The sequence below is a fragment of the Chiloscyllium punctatum genome, chromosome 8 (genome assembly GCF_047496795.1).
Source record: "Chiloscyllium punctatum isolate Juve2018m chromosome 8, sChiPun1.3, whole genome shotgun sequence".
Classification (NCBI taxonomy): Eukaryota; Metazoa; Chordata; class Chondrichthyes; order Orectolobiformes; family Hemiscylliidae; genus Chiloscyllium; species Chiloscyllium punctatum.
In genome coordinates this window covers 93,201,312-93,216,099 of record NC_092746.1, presented here as the reverse complement: position 1 = coordinate 93,216,099, position 14,788 = coordinate 93,201,312, and the positions used below count along the sequence as shown (strand labels likewise).

General features: G+C 39.0%; 1 protein-coding gene across 10 annotated transcripts in view; it reads left to right on the top strand.

The window, feature by feature from the left end:
• The window catches only part of arhgap12b (Rho GTPase activating protein 12b), a 196,597-nt gene that overhangs the window by 85,693 nt on the left and 96,116 nt on the right, over positions 1-14,788 (top strand). For 5 of the 10 annotated variants that reach the window (XM_072576095.1, XM_072576093.1, XM_072576094.1 and 2 more), the window contains exons 4-5: positions 5,685-5,825; positions 6,495-6,575. The exons of 2 other annotated variants lie outside the window; for them this stretch is intronic. In XM_072576095.1, the coding sequence (XP_072432196.1) occupies positions 5,685-5,825; positions 6,495-6,575 (222 nt within the window). The remainder of the gene's footprint in view (positions 1-5,684; positions 5,826-6,494; positions 6,576-14,788) is intronic. 3 more of the 10 variants (XM_072576099.1, XM_072576098.1, XM_072576096.1) reach the window with 1 other exon arrangement.

Genomic DNA, 14,788 nt, shown 5'->3' with positions numbered 1-14,788 from the left:
ACTGTACTCCTTCAGACATATCTTAGACTTGCTTATCAGAAGGACTGCTTGAATTCTGTTGTTCATTGTATTCATTTGCTATCTTGTTCAAATTCTGTTATTCATATTTTCCCACTGCCTAATTATGTGTAAAAATACAAAAGACAGTTGGTTCCAAATAACTGCTATAAGATTCATAATGCTAATTTCTATTATAAAGTTAGTCATATGTAATGTTTTTTATCTGCCTTACTATTATCACTCTTTAGCTAATGAGTTGCGAGCAATTTGTTTCTTAGAATACACCAGGCATTCCTTTAGTGATAAAGAAAAGCTTCTTGAGGTAATTAACTTTCACACTTATGTTTGAATCTTTTCTCCTAATGCTTTTAGTGATCTTTGTATTTTGTTATATTGTTGAAATCTGTCTCTGTGGTTATCTGAAGAATCTTTAACTAGAACCTAATTCTTAATATTATGAATAATTCCAATGAAACAATTAATTTTGGCAAAATATCTTTATCTGCTGTTTTCATAACTGCATGATGACTGTCATCTGGGGTGATTTACACCCCTCATCCTAACTGTCTCTGTTCTGTCCTTGGATGTTTCTTATTAAACTCTCTCTAGCAAATCTTCTTGCAGCTGTCATTTGTAAGGCTCCCTTTTGCCTCGCAATAATCCCTTTTCAAAGGTACCATTGTGTCTCACTTAAATGCTGGAGCAGACTTTTAATTTTGTTTAACCACTTGTCAGCCATTTTGTGTAGGAATAGAGGGACAGCTTAGTTGCCAGCCATCTTGTGTCTCTCAAATATGAGCATCCCTAACAATAATGGACTATTATCATGTGTAGTAAATGTATTGGTTCCCCTTTATCAGTCCTGCTTGTTGTCTCCTCAAAGAACTGCAATGAATTTGTCAGATATGATATCCTTTCATGAAGCCAATCATTTTGATCATTTTATGTATTTCTAAATGATTTGGTATTTTGTTCATAATAGACTCTATAACATTTTCCTAATTACCAACTCATATATATTAAAACCTGTCTCTTGTCTGCTTTCCTTTTTGAATAAAGGTGTTACATTGCCAGTTTTACAATCCTCTGTGATTATTCCCAGAATCTTTAGAATTGGGAGGATTACTGCCGGTGCATCCACAATCTTTTAGATCTTTGATTATTTAGTACTTTTAGAATACTAGTAATGTCTTCTGCTGTGAAAATTGATGTAGAGTATTTATTAAACTCCTTTGCGTTTTTCCGGTTCACAATTTTTAAAATTCAATCATGGGAAGTGAGCATCACTGGTTGGGCTCTCATTTATTCCCTGTCTATAATTCCCTTCGAGAAGGCAATGCCTTCAGGAACCACTGCAATCTATGTGCTATAGCTCGATCTCCAGTGCTGTAAGGAATTCCAGAATTTTGACCCAACAACATTGAATGAATGGTGATATATTTCTGAGTAGGGATTGTGAGTGATTAGAGATAAACTTGCGCTGGTGGTGTTCCCATGTATCCCATCTTTCAGATGGAAGTGATTGTGGGTTTGGAAGGTGCTAAGGATCTTTTTGATGAATTTTGTAGGTGGTACAGTCGGCTCCTACTGAGTGTCAGTGGTAGAGGGGGGAAGATGTTTATGGATGTGACGTTTTGACCTGGAAGTTGTCAAGCGTTTTTAATGCTGCTGGAGCTGCACTTGTCCAGACAAGTGCGAAGTAAACCATAAGACATAGGAGCACAAATAGGTCATTCAAGCCACCAAGTCTGCTTTGTCATTCAATGAAAGCATGGCTCATCTGATAATCCTCAATTCCATTTTCCTGACTTTTTCCCAATGATATTTGATTGCCTTACTGATTTTTTAAAGATCTGTCTATCTTATCCTTGAGTCTACTTAATGACTCAGCCTCAACAGCCCTTTATGGTAAAGAATTCCATAGATTCATTACCCCACTAAGAGACAGAATTCCTCCCCATCTGTGCCTTAAATGTTTGACCCCTTATCCTGAGATTATGCCCTCGGGTCTTAGACTCTTCCACAAGCGCAAGCAACTTTTCTTTATCTACTATGTCAAGTCCTCTAAGAAACCTGTATGTTTCAATAAGGTCACCTTTCATTCTTTGATATTTCAGTCAGTACAGGCCTAATCAACTCATAAGAAAATCCCTCCATATTTGTTATGAGTCGAATGAACCTTTCTCTAAATAGCCTCCAATGCCAGTATATCTTTCTTTGGGTAAGGTGTCCAAAACCATGCACAGTATTTCAGCTGTGGTCTGACCTTGTATAGCTTTAGCAAAATAAACCCTAAACCTATGCTCTCTAGTTCTGGACTTTCCCACCCCAGAGAAAAGATCTTGTCTGTTTACCCTATCCATGCCCCTCATGATTTTATATATAAGGTCATCACTCCGCTTCCAACACTCGAGGGAAAACAGCCCCGGTCTATTCAACCTCTTCCTATCGCTCAAATCCTTCAACCCTGGCAATATCTTTGTAAATTTTATCTGAACCTTTCAAGTTTTACAACATCCTTCTAATAGGAGAGAGAACAGAATTGCACACAGAATTCCAAATGTGGCCTAACCAATGTGCTGTACAGCTGAGAGATGACCTCCCAACTCCTACACTTTTTCATTGCAAATTGTATGTCGTTTCTTTCAATCTCTTGCTATCCTTAACTTCACTGGTTAATTGTGATTGGCTTTATCCCCTTCCTAAAATCTTTCTTTTGGTGTATGACTTTGCTGTGAACTATGAACGTTTTTTAAAAATTGTCTGCTTATGTCCTTCAGCCATCTGTACTGCTAAACTCCCAATCATTCCATTTAGCTGTGCACTCAGTCCATTGTAATTTTCTTTATTTAAGCTTAGTACAGTTGTTTCCAACCCAAGTTTCTCCCCCTCAAACTGAATCCTAAAATCTAAGAGTGATGGTTATTCTTTCCTAAGGGATCTTTTAAACCTGCCTAATTAGACGTCACCAGATCCAAACACTCTGATCCCTGGTTGGATTCGCGACATATCATTGAATTAAACTATTCTGAATACACTCTATGAATTCTTCCTAATGGCTGCTTCTGCCAATCTGACTATCCCAATCTACATGAAGGTTAGAGTCACCCATGATTAATGTGCTGCCTTTGTTAGATGCCATTTATCTCCTGATTTATTCCCTGTCCCAATGTATAGCTACTTTTTGGGGACTTATCAACTACTTTCCCTTTTTATATCTCCACCCATATGGATTCTGTATTATCTGCTTCTCAATTCATTCTTGCTCTCATACTTATTTCACTTTATATTAACAAAGGTACTCTTCCATCTTTCCCTTCCTGTCATCCTTTTCAAAAATCACATACCCTTGAACATTCTAGTTCTATCTTTGATATCTTTTAACTGTGTCCATGTCATAGCTTATAAGATCATTGCATTTCCCTTCCTAAATGCAAATTAATGGCAATGTTAATATTTGTTTAGAGCGGTACTGCTGAGGCAGTGTAAAGGCTCTAGTCAGGCTGCATATGGAATATTGTGAGCAGTTTTGGGCTCCATGTCGGAGGAAAGATGTGTTGGTCTTGATCTGGAGGAGATTTACAAGAATAATCCCAAGGGCTTGTTGTAGGACTGGTGAGCATTCTGGGTGTGTACTCTATGTAGGATGGGGGACGGGGAGATCTCATTGACGCTTATAAATTACTGAGAAGCCTGGGCAGAGAAGATGTGGAGATGATTTTTCCACAAGTAGGAGAGACTAGAACCTGAGAGCACAGCTTCAGAATGAAGGGATGACCCTTGAGCTGAGGAAAAATACCTTCAGCCAGAGAGTGGTGAATTTGTGGAACTCGATGCTGAAGAAGATTATGGAGGCCAGTCATTGAATGTTTTTAAGACGGAATGCAGGAGCAAATTACTGCAGATGCTGGCATCTATACTGAAAACAACAAATGCTGGTGATCACAGTGGGTTGGATAACATTCATGAAGAAAGCAAGCCTAGATGACAAGCCTAGATGTTTCAAGGCTAGATGACTGTTCATCAGAGCTCTGAAAACTTGTGACTTCAAATAAACCTGTTGGACTATAACTTGGTGTCATCTGACTTATGACTTTCAGTATTTAAGGCAGAGATAGGTCCTTGATCAGTAAGGGGATCAAGGTAACAGGGAGAAGATATGACAATGAGGTTATGAAACACATGAGCTTGATCGAATGGCAGAGTAGGTTAGATGGGCCGAATGTCCTATTTCTGTATGTGTATTTTAGGGTCTTATTCAACTCTATTTGTGACATTAATTTTATTTTTATTCTGAATACTACTTGCATTTACCTAAGGAGTAATTAATGATGCCTTTTCACCTACGTGAATTGGAGTGTCATATTGGCAGTTTTCCAATTCTCAGGTACTTCTCCAAAATCCAGGAATGTTTGGAAAGTTATAACGAACACATCTACTATTTCTGTAACTGTTTCTTTTAGGTTCCAAGGATGAAAGCCATCAGGGTATTTAACTGTATTTAGTCTAATGCAACTGCACTCATAATAGTGATCTTAATTCCTTTCCCATTTTCTTTCATTTCAATGGGATGTTTGAAGTATCTTCCATAGTTATACCAGATGCAAAATATCTACTTAGCTCCTCTGCCATTTCTTTATTCCATATAATTATCTCACCAGATTCATTTCTAAGGGGTCCATGTTCATTTTGACCTCTTTTCTTTCCTTCTGTATATAAATAATTCAGTTTTAACTGGAACAGAGCTTTCTTAAATGGTGAAAAGCTAGAAATACTGGAAATTCAAAAATGAATTTACCACTGACTTTTACGTCTTGAGAAATAGAATGCAAGAGATGGGGAGGGAGCAGTATTGAATTCATTCTTCAGCTATATGAAGACGTGAATTAAGGAAGCAGTTCTGGGCACCACACCATAGGTACAGTAGCTTTGGAGGGAGTGCAACATAAGTTTACTTGCATGATAGTAATGAGGAGAGTTGACACAAAGTAAGATTGCATTCCGTGATGTTTTCAGGGATAGATGTTGTTGATTGAGAGAAACTGTTTCTGGTAGTTGGGGAATCTGAGATCAGTAGGTACAATTTTAAAAAATTAACAAGCTTTTTCAGGAGAGAGTCAAAGAAATATTTCTTCACACCACATGTGATACAAGTTTGAATCTCTCTTTTCTGTGATTCTTGTATTAATTTTGGAAGAACTTAGAATCATAGTATCCCTACAGTGCAGAAAGAGGTCATTCAGCCCATTGAATCCACACTAAACCATCAAAGAGCATCCCACCCAGCATTCCCCCATCCTATCCTCCTAACCCTGCATTTTACCATGGCTGTTCACCTAATCTACACATCTTTGGACTTTGAGAGGAAACCAGAGCATCCAGAGGGAACCCAGGCAGATACTGGGAGAATGTGCCATCTCCACACAGTCATGCAAGGCTGGAATTAAACCCAGCTCCCTGGCACCCTGAGGCAGCTGTGCTAATCACTGAGCCATTGTGGCACCCCTGAGAATGAAGTGTTTACTTCATTTCTCAAACCTTTTAATTGAGGGGATAGTATTTATCAAAGGAAAATTAGTATTTACTTCTGTATTTTTTCAATAACAACAGCAATTCTCAAATGCCTGAAACTTCCATAATCAAACACATAAAGCACAACATGTTCCTTCTCTAAATGCTTCTAGCATCACATCACTGAAGAGAACTACCGCAGCATTTACTCCAGCCATACAGATAATCAATTTGATTTACCTCCACGTGGTTGGTCAGAAGAAATGGATGAGCGTGGCCAAACTTTGTATGTCAATGAATATACTGATGAAAAGGTACTTTGATTTCTTATCTTCAGATGACTTGCTCCTTAGCTGTCTGCTGTTACTGTATTCTTTTTCTAAAAGGAACTGTAGCTCTTATTAACATAAATTATAGTTGCGGAGTTCAGTATTTGGCAATTTAATTCAATTAAGATTGAAAATTAAATACTATTTTCAATTGACAATGGATGAGTTACTATTGTTAAGTACAGGGAAATCAGAAGTATCCATATCAACAAAACATTTCACATACTGTGCCATTTGATATAAAGAGTTTCGCATGACCTAATAGTTTTCTGTTCACCTTGTATTTCAAGAAGTTGAGGTAATTGTTTCTAGTCTGGTAATGTTATTAAATTATTTGTATTTGCTGATGAGAGTATAGCAGCAAAATTTGAGAAAGTACTATGTAACCATCAGTCAGGTGACAGTAAAACCTTTGACTCACTCTCATCAGAATTTCAGTTTGAGTCTCAACTTTTTCTGAAACTGAAGCTTATTTTTGCTGATTTTCATTGTCCCAATTTCAGAATTTGTTATCAGCCCTAGAGAAGTTGGGGTAAAACTTTTGTGGAAAATAATAATCATGATTAATAATAATAATCATTTTCCTTTTTGATAATTAAGGTAGTGCTGAGTCCTACAATGTACCAGAGTGTAAAACAATATCTTTGTTTTCAGTGGATGAAACATATTGATGATCAAGGCCGACCATATTACTACCGGACAGATGGATCCAAATCTGAATGGGAATTGCCACAGGTGAGTATATTATACTCTCAAACACTGTGCAGTGATTGAGCGTTTAATTTTTATTCTATGTACGTGGTTGATTTTGAAGTTTAAGCCAACTCCAGAATGTTATTTTCAGTTGTGATCTCATATGGTTGGACCCTGACAAAGGGATTTGAGTGTGTTTATTGGCATTTATTGATAACTGTATTATCCAAGCACTTCGTGTGATCTGCCTTAAGAAACAAGTCATTTTAGCAGTCAATGTATAGCTGTACCACAAGCAAAAATGAGCTTTTTGACAATCATCCTGGGGAGAAGAGAGGGATCAGTTTTTTTTAAATCATACATGTATATCTGACTGTATATATTTGATTGTAGATTGTTAGAACCTTCCCCAGACAAGGTTCCCAAATTCTTATTATGGTTCTAGTCAGGATATCTTGTCCAAATTAGTGATCTGGAGTATGACATTTTCACTGCACAACTAATGACAAATGTTTCATTCTCACATCATTACAAACAAAAACCAAAATAGCACAAAGCAATAGACAGACATATGCTTCCATTTATTCTTGTAGCCTTGGTCAATATTACCTCTTCATTTTTAGAACATAGAACATTACAGTGCAGTACAAGCACTTTGACCCTTGATGAACCTGTGTAACAAATCTGAAGCCTATCTTTGCTGCATTATTCTCTTTTCACCCACGTGCTTATCCAATGACCATTTAAATGCCCTTAAAGTTGACTAGTCTACTACTGTTGCAGGCATTGCGTTCCACGCCCCTCCATTTCGCTGAGTAAAGAAACTACCTCTGCCATCTGTCCTCTATCTATCACCCCTCAATTTAAAGCTATGTCCCCTCGTGCTAACCATCACCATCCGAAGAAAAAGGCTCTCACTGTCCACCCTGTCTAACCCTCTGATTACCTTCTATGTCTCAATTAAGTGACCTCTCAACCTTGTCCTCTCTAACGAGAACAGCCTCAAGTCCCTCAGCCTTTCCTCATAAGACCTTCCCTCCATACCAGGCAACATCTTAGTAAATCTCCTCTGAACCCTTGCCAAAGCTTCCACATCCTTTCTATAATGCAGTGACCAGAACTGTATACAATACTCCAAGTGCGGCCACACCAGAGTTTTGTATAGCTGCAGCATGACCTCATGGCTCCGAAACTCAATCCCTCGACCAATAAAAGCTAACACACCATATACCTTCTTAACAACCCTATCAGCCTGGGTGGCAACTTTCAGGGACCTATGTACATGGACACAGAGATCTCTCTGCTCATCACTACCAAGAATCTTACCATTAGCCCAGTGCTCTTTATTCCTGTTGCTCCTTCCTAACTGAATCACCTCACACTTTTCCGCATTAGACTCCATTTACCGCCTTTCAATCCAGCTCTGCAGCTTATCTATGTCCCTCTGTAACCTGCAACATCCTTAAGCACTATCCACAATTCCACTGACCTTAGTGTTATCCACAAATTTATTAATCCATCCTTCTACGCCCTCATCTAGGCAATTTATAAAAATGACAAACCGCATTGGCCCCAAAACAGATCCTTGCGGTACACCACTAGTAACTGAACTCCAGAATGAACATTTCCCATTAACCATCACCCTCTGTCTTCTTTTAGCTCGCCAATTTCTGATCCAGACACCCTCAATCCCATGCCTCTCTATTTTTCTTCAATAGCCTATCATGGGGAACCTTATCAAACACCTTACTGAAATCTATATACACCTCATCAACCGCTTTACCCTCATCCACCTGTATAGTCACGATCTCAAAGAACTCAATGTTTGTAAGGCACAACCTACCCTTCGCAAAACCATATTGACTAACCCTAATCAACTTGTTTATCTCTAGACGATTATAAATCCTATCTCTTACAAGCTTTTCCAACACTTTACCCACAACCTAAGTAAGGCTTACTGGTCGATAATTGCCAGCGATGTCTCTACCCTCTTCTTGAACAAGGGCACAACATTTGCTATCCTCTAGCCTTCTGGCATTATTCTTGTAGTCAATGACGACAAAAAGATCAAAGCCAAAGGCTCTTCAATCTCTGCCTTGTTTCCCAGAGAATCCTAGGATAAATCCCAACTGGCCCTGAGGACATCTATTTTCACACTTTCCTCAATTGCTAACACCTCCTCAGGTTTCTCCTGAACAACCTTGTCTTTTTCTAGTGTGAATATTGATGAAAAATATTCATTTAGCGCTTCGCTGATCTCCTCTGACTCCACCCACAACTTCCCACTACTATCCTTGATTGGCGCTAATCTTTCTCTAGTCATTCTTATATTCTTGATATATCTATAGAAAGCTTTAGGGATTTCCTTGATCCTATCTGCTATGACCTCTTCTGGCTCTTGTTAGCCAGGAATGACCTAAAGAGAGAGCTAACTTGCAACTCACAAGTGCCCTAACTGAGCCTTCACGTCTCATCTTAACTTAAGCCCCCTTCTTCCTCTTGACAAGAGATTCAACTTCCTTAGTAAGCCATGGCTCCCTCGCTTGGGCACCTCCTCCCTGCCTCACAGGTACGTACTTATCAAGGACATGCAGTAGGAGGATGGGTGGGAGACCTACCTAAGTAGTGTTTCAGGTAATGCAACCACCCAAATATATTGCTTCACTTGCTCAGCAGTTCCATGTCTGCTCCTACTCAGCGTGCACTCCGCCTATTCATGAGTTAGGTTTTTAAATCGGTGAATTAACTTCCAGTCCGCTCCCTGGTTGACCCTCCCACTCTTCCTGCTGCTGAAAGGAAAATGGAGGGCCCCAGCACTCAAGGTAAGTTTTTAAATCAATGATTCACCTTCCCATCAGCCTCAGGTTGATGCTCCTGCAGTTCCTGCTGCTGAAACAAAAGTGGAGGAATTTTTACTCCAGTTTCTCAAGGTTTTGAACAGGGCATCTGCAATCACATTTGATTTCCTGACCATTATTTTTAGTGGTGTAGTTGAAAGAACAAACTTCAATGGGATAATCTGGTACTCTGTCTTAAACTTTTCCACAACAATTTAACATATCATGTTCAGCATAGATTATAGTCTCTCTCTCTTAATTTGCAGTATGTATCTCAAAGTGTTTGAAAGCCAGAAATAACTAATTGCTTTCTTCTCTATGGTGGAGTACTATTTTTGATGCTGCTTTAACTTCTTAGAGGATAACTCATTGGTCTCTCTAATCCAATTTGTCTTCCTGAAGGAGCACAGTTCCTCTCCAATGTCATTTGCATCAGTGGCTACTTTAAATGCTTGTTTAATCCTGCAGATACGCTTATAAAAATAGTCTTTCAAAAACTGTTTGACATTTCTCAATCCATACTACTTAAAGTCTTATAGTCATAGTGTCACAGAGATGTACAGCACGGAAACAGACCCTTTGGTCCACTCATCCATACTGACCAGATATCCTAACCTAAACCAGTCCCATTTGCCAGTATTTGGCCCATATCCCTCTCAACCCTTTTTCATGTACCCATCTAGATGCCTTTTAAATGCTGTAATTGTACCAGCCTCCACCATTTCCTCTGGCAGCTCACTCCATACACGCACCACCCTCTGTGTGAAAAAGTTTCCCCTTAGGTCCCTTTTTGTATCTTCCCCTCTCATCTTGAAACAATGCCCTCTTGTTCTGGACCCCACACCAGGGAAAAGATCTTGCCTATTTATCCTATCCTTGTCCTTTATGATTTTATAAACCTCAAAAGGTCACCCCTCAGCCTCCAAAGCTCCAGGGAAATCAGCCCCAGCCTGTTCAGCCTCTCCCTGTAGCTCAAACCCTCCAACCCTGGCAACATCCTTGTAAATCTTTTCTGAACCCTTTCAAGTGTCACAACATCCTTCCAATAGGAAGGAGACCAGAATTGCATGCACTTTATTTACTGTGGCTGAAGTTAGCTTACTAACCCTTTCAATACTCTCTGTCCTGTTAGTTGTTCTGGAAACTTTAATAACCTTTCCTGAGCCTCCCTGCCCTTAACTAGTTCAAAGTCCTTATGACCGCAAGTTGTGCCAGCAATTCATCTACCTTATTCTGAATGCTTCGTGTATTAAAGACAAAGTCTTTCCCCAGTGTCGGTGCCAATAACCTATGAATTTGAATCCATTTCTCCCACACTAATCTTTGAGTGAAGCAATTACCTCTTTCATCTTGTACCAATTAGTTTATGGCTCTGGTATTAATGTGGAGGTTATTACTTTTTGGATGTGCTTTCTAATTTAGCTCCTAGCCGCTCATTTGGCGTCAGAATTTCTTTCCTCATTCTACCTATGTCATTGGTACCTAGGTCAACTGTGGCAACTGGATCTTTCCCCTCTCACTCAAAATTCCTCTTCAGCCTAGATGAGATAATCAACCTGGGCACCAGGCAACAACTCAACCTTTGGGAATCTCAATCCTGGCCACCGAGAACAGTGTTAATTCCCCTGACTCTACTACTCCAATTACGATTCCATTTTTCTTTAGTCCCTTCTCTCGAATGACTCCTTGTATCATAGTGCTATGGTCAGTTTGTTCATCCTCCCTACATCCCCTGCTCTCATCCACACAATGAACATGAATCTCAAACCTGTTGGACAAGGTCTGACGCTCCTTCAGCTGTACTTCCTGGATTCCTCTACCTGCCTCCTGTGCCTGACTACTTACAGAATTTGTGGAATTAATCTAAGAGGTGATTGCCTCCTAAAGCAGACATCCAGGCAACTCATCCCCCTCCTTCATCTGTCTCATCAACTTTGAGACAGATTTCTTCAAGCAACCAATACCCACTACATATATGGTTGCTATGAACCACAATAGGGTCCACCAACTCCCACATCATGCAGGTACAACACATTGCCTGGCCCTGAATCTTCTTTTCATTTACTTAACTCTTTATTTATGTTTTAAAAAAAATTCTACTCCTCTTTTAGTTTTTAATCTATAAATATTTCTCCTGTTTACCTTCAATCTGAAAGTAACTTATAGTAGACTGTCAAATTAGCAGCTATTACCAACCAATGATTATGGTTATCCTGTGATGTCACTCTTTTTGTGCTAGGCCCCGATTTTGGGCTTCAATTTTATCCTGTCAAAAAGACCTTAAAAACGATGAAACAAGAAACAAGCAAAGGTGTACTTCTTCTAATTTTGTCTCCTGAGTCCCTCAACTATACAATCGTGCAGGCTGTGTCTCACTCCAGATATGACCTCTCCTTCCTGACCATGCAAAGATTACTAATCATTGCTCTGTCATAGAATCTACAACTCAGCCTCAAGCTCAATGACTTGGCTAAACTCCTCGAACTGCAAATGTGTGTGCACATGTGTTTGCCCTGAAATGCACTGATATCCGTGCTATAACCTTGACATGTCATGTGTCCTTTCATGATTAATTCTCTCTTTGACTGTTGTGGCTAGTTGATTTATGAGTTTATCCCTCTTGCCTAAATTGTAAATGGGAGAAAAAAATTCAATCCTCCAGTTCTCTAGTACTCTGATATCCAAAGAGATTTGAAGTATTGTGGCTGGACTTACAGCTGTCTCAATTCTAATTTTCTTCAGTGATATATGTTGCATTATACCTTAACAGGATGAGTTGTTAACTATGAAATAGGTTGACATTATTTAAAGCTTTCTTCTGCTTTGTTCCCTCTACAATGTGTCTTGTCACACCCATACTCCAGTGATCCAGTCATTCTTTTTCTTTATGAAGATTGATATAAAACACTCATTTCAGAACATCATTAATGCCCTCAGTCTCCACAAGATTTCACTTTTTGACTCTAATCAATCTAATCATTTGTTTATTTTGAGTACATTTATTGAAGAGTTTTGGGTTCCCTTTGTCATCAACCAAACCTCTCATACTTTCCTGCCTTTCTTCTTCATCTTCATTGTCATCGTCATCTTTTTTGTGCCTTTAATTCTATTCATCCTGTTTTATTATATTCTGCTCCCAACTTTTGTCATAAAGCTGTTCTTGGTTTATTGTCAACAGTGCATTTTGCTATGTTTTTGCAAATGCTGGAAGGAAATCAAAGGTGGGAAGAGAATTGTAAACAGATTGTCTTGTTCACGATAAATGTTATGGATCTTATAGAAGAGTCATCTTGCCATATGGCACTTGTTCCTTTGTAATGCAAAGCTACAGGGTTCTAAGGAGCAATTATGTAATTATTTAGAAACTTTTAAAAAAATTGTAGCCAATTCTACAGTAACACCACAGTAACAACACAAAATGATGTTATTGCTACTCAAATGCAGCTAATTTTAATTAAAGCTCATTAAAATTAATGTTGAATGCTACTCTCAGGAGCAAGAATACATTCTACCAATTGCAAATGTACTCAATTACTTCACTGTTATTTGTAGTGAAGTCCTTGGAAACAGTGTAATTTGTCAATTAAATGCACGTAGCAAATATGGGAAGGAGGTGAAAACACACTGGTGCCAAACAATTTAACAGCTCCTACAGGATTGTGTTGGCATGGCTGTAATGTTACTGGACTGGTAATCCAGCACCTCGGCTAATATTCAGGTGCTATTGGTTCAAATGCCATGGCAGATGGTGAAATGAATTCATTAAAAATCTGGAATTAAAATCTCGTCTAATGGTAACCATGTAACTATTGCTGGTTTGTTATTAAAACGCTGTTTGTCCTTGAGCAAAGAAAATCTGCTACCCTTATATGATCTGGCCTACATGTGACTCCAGACACAGATTCTTAATCACCTTCTGAAATCGCTTAGCAAGTCGCTCAATTCAAAGCTGGTAGGGATAAGCAATTAATGCTTTTCCAGTTCCATTGTAAATCTATTTCTTTTTGTTCACTGGAAAAACAAAAGGATGCATTTCAGTAGAAACACAGTGCTTTAATGAAATACTGTATAAATCTCAATTGAAATTCCCAACTGAACTGAGTTAAATTTCTTCAAGGAGTTGATCCCACTACATTTACACTCTGGATACAAGTAAACTAATCCCACTGGCCCTCACATGGTATGTATCCCTCTATTTCTGGCCTGTTCATGTATCTGCCTGAATGCATTTTAAATGTTGCTATCATATTTGCTTTTATCACCTCCCCTGGCAGCCCATTCCAGACATCTACCACCTTTTATGTAAACGACTTGCCTCACTCATGTCTTTTAAATTTGCCCCCTCTCACTAATGTTCCCTACTATTTAATATTTCCACTCTGGGAAAAACAGTCTGACTATCCAACCTATTCACGCCTCATAATTTTATATACTTCCATTTAGTCATCCCCTTTGCCTCTGAAGCTCTAGTAAAAACACTCCAAGTTTGTGCAACCTCTCCTTACAGCTAATACACTCCAATCCAAGCAGCATACTCTAAAGCCTCCACGTTCTTTCTGTAGTGTGGTGAACAGAACTGCACGCAATACTCCAAATGTGGCCTAACTAAAGTTTTACACAGCAGCAATTTGATTTACAACCTTTCATACTTCAGCCCCAACCGATGAAGGCAAGCATGCCGTGAGTCTTCACCACCTCATCCATCTATGTTGCTACTTTCCAGTAGCTGTGGTTTTGCATCCCCAAGATCTCTGTATATCAATGCACCCAAAGGAACTGCCAAAGGATGTGCAGGTTTCGGTGGATTGGCCATGTTAAATTGTGTATAGTGTCCAGGGATGTGTAGGTTAGGTGGATTAGCATGGGAAATGCAGGGTTACAGGGAGAGCCTAGATGGAATGCTATTCGGAGTGTTAGTGTGGATTTGTTTGGCCAAATGGCCTGTTTCCACATTGTAGGGATTCTATGTTTCTTTGGTTTACTGTATGCCTTCCTCCTGCATTTGACCTCTCAAAATGCCTCACCTCACACTTGTCTGGATTAAATTTCATCTTCCATTTCTCAATGTTCCAACTGCTCGATATCCTTTGATAAACCTTTCGTAATATCCACAACTACTTCAATTTTCATTACTAATCAGATCTCTGAGATTTTCATTCCAAATCATGTATATTACAAACAGAAAACTGTCCAGCACTGATCCTTGCGGAGCATCACTGGTCACAGACCTCTAATCAGAAAAACACCCTTCCGTAATGACCCTTTGTCTTTCACAACCAAGACAATTTTGTATCCAACTTACCAACTGACCATGGATCCCATGTGACTTCATCTTCTGAATCAGCCTATCTTGAGGGATCTTGTCAGATGTTTTATAAAGTCCATGTAGACAACATCTGCTGCCCTACCCTCATCAAT